Raw genomic sequence first — 1691 nt, 5'->3', positions numbered from 1 at the left:
TGTGTGTGTGTGTGTGTGTGTGTGCGTGTGTGTGTGTGTATGTTTGCATAATAAAGGTAATTAATCATGTCTAAATATCATATTTTATGGGTAAAGGTTTAGATGGCTCCGATAGTGTGTCTATATTATTGTACAAACAACGATGTTCAAACATGTCTCGCGTCTCGGCAGGTGGTGAACGGCCTCCTGTTCACCGTGACCGACGTAACTTTCTACGGCTCCTCTTGCTCCAGAACCCCTACCGACAGGACGACATGCTCTGTGGCCGCTGATGCTTCCTTGGTAAGTTATGACAGAAACTGAATCGATAGTGCGTGAAACACCTACTCAAACACACAAAATAGTACTTTATTCACATACAAGTGGGTGGTTGGCGGGTGCTCTGGTGTGGCTTGCTCCTTCTTTCCAATCATACATCTATTACTATCTTGTTACACCTCTAATCTTCGGCACTAAAATGACCTTATTGTGTTCCAAGTGTCGTAAAACATTTACTAAAGCTAAGAAACACTTATGGGCGACGATGCTGACACACCTGGGACAAACCAAAACAAACGTCCATCTGATGTATGTTCATATCATTACACACTGACAATTGCAATAAAGTACGTATCGAGGTCATGCGAGCTGTGGGTGAGAATGTTTCTGTATAATCTATATCAGGTATCTGGGAATAACTCTTAGCCACAAATCTAGCTTTATATTGGGCTTCATTTGATTGGCCTTCTTTGATAATAACCCCCCCCCAACTGCTTCCCTGCCTGGAGGTAAAGGAGTCAATTGAAAAGTATCCTTCTCTTCCAGAGTACGCATTTCCCCTTGCATTGCATTTTGCCATTTGTCGGCTGCAACACAGGAAATAGCTTCTTTGTATGATTTTGGTACATCATGAATTGCATAGCAATAATGAGTTGTTGTGACATTCAAATAATGATCAATCTCATCATCAACATAATAGTCATTCAAATGTTTAGGCTTAGTGATTGATCTTTTTGGCCTATTCTTACCATCTTGACTGTTACCAGTGTCTGAAACAATATCTGACTGACTATTACTAGATCTAGCCACAGATTCATCTTGATAATTTTCTATCTCATGGTTTGTTGATTCAACATTGTTAACAGCTGGGGATACATCACTCAAAGTTTGTTTAGTCAAAGGGATAGGAATGAAGTCTTCTTCATAGGTGACATGAAAAGGTACATTGCCGTTCTCATCCTTCACATCCACTTTCAAACTTCTTCTAAACTTGACAATTCTCACTTTCTTAATCTTTTGAGTTTGATGAAAATAAACCAAATTAACGTAGTAATAGATCTGCGGCGATGAAACTTCTTCGCACTTACATGACTCGAAAGTGCCATAAAACACTTACTCAATCTTTCAATCAATCAATCAATCAATCAATAAATCAATCAATCAATCAATCTATATATCAATCATTCATTTACACACTACTGCTTACATGAGTACATGTACGCACATACACATGTCTGCATCCATGTACGCATATAAACATATGACCGCATATATACACAGACATATGTACTCATACATTCACGTACATACACATATTATCCACGCTCATATACGAACGCATACACGCGCATATACAGGAACATATACTCACAATTACACACACACACACACACACACACACACACACACACACACACGCACGCACGCACGCA

At 39.3% G+C, this 1691-nt stretch overlaps 1 protein-coding gene across 1 annotated transcript in view; it reads left to right on the top strand.

Annotated features, from left to right (window-relative positions):
- Positions 1 to 1691, top strand: part of LOC101859340 — a gene marked incomplete at its 3' end in the record, with an annotated part of 12750 nt that overhangs the window by 6606 nt on the left and 4453 nt on the right. Inside the window, 1 exon segment of the mRNA XM_013084537.2 lies at positions 172 to 282. Coding sequence (XP_012939991.1) covers positions 172 to 282 — 111 coding nt within the window.

Source organism: Aplysia californica, unplaced genomic scaffold (genome assembly GCF_000002075.1).
Source record: "Aplysia californica isolate F4 #8 unplaced genomic scaffold, AplCal3.0 scaffold00300, whole genome shotgun sequence".
NCBI classification, from domain to species: domain Eukaryota; kingdom Metazoa; phylum Mollusca; class Gastropoda; order Aplysiida; family Aplysiidae; genus Aplysia; species Aplysia californica.
This window is presented reverse-complemented; position numbering and strand designations above follow the sequence as displayed.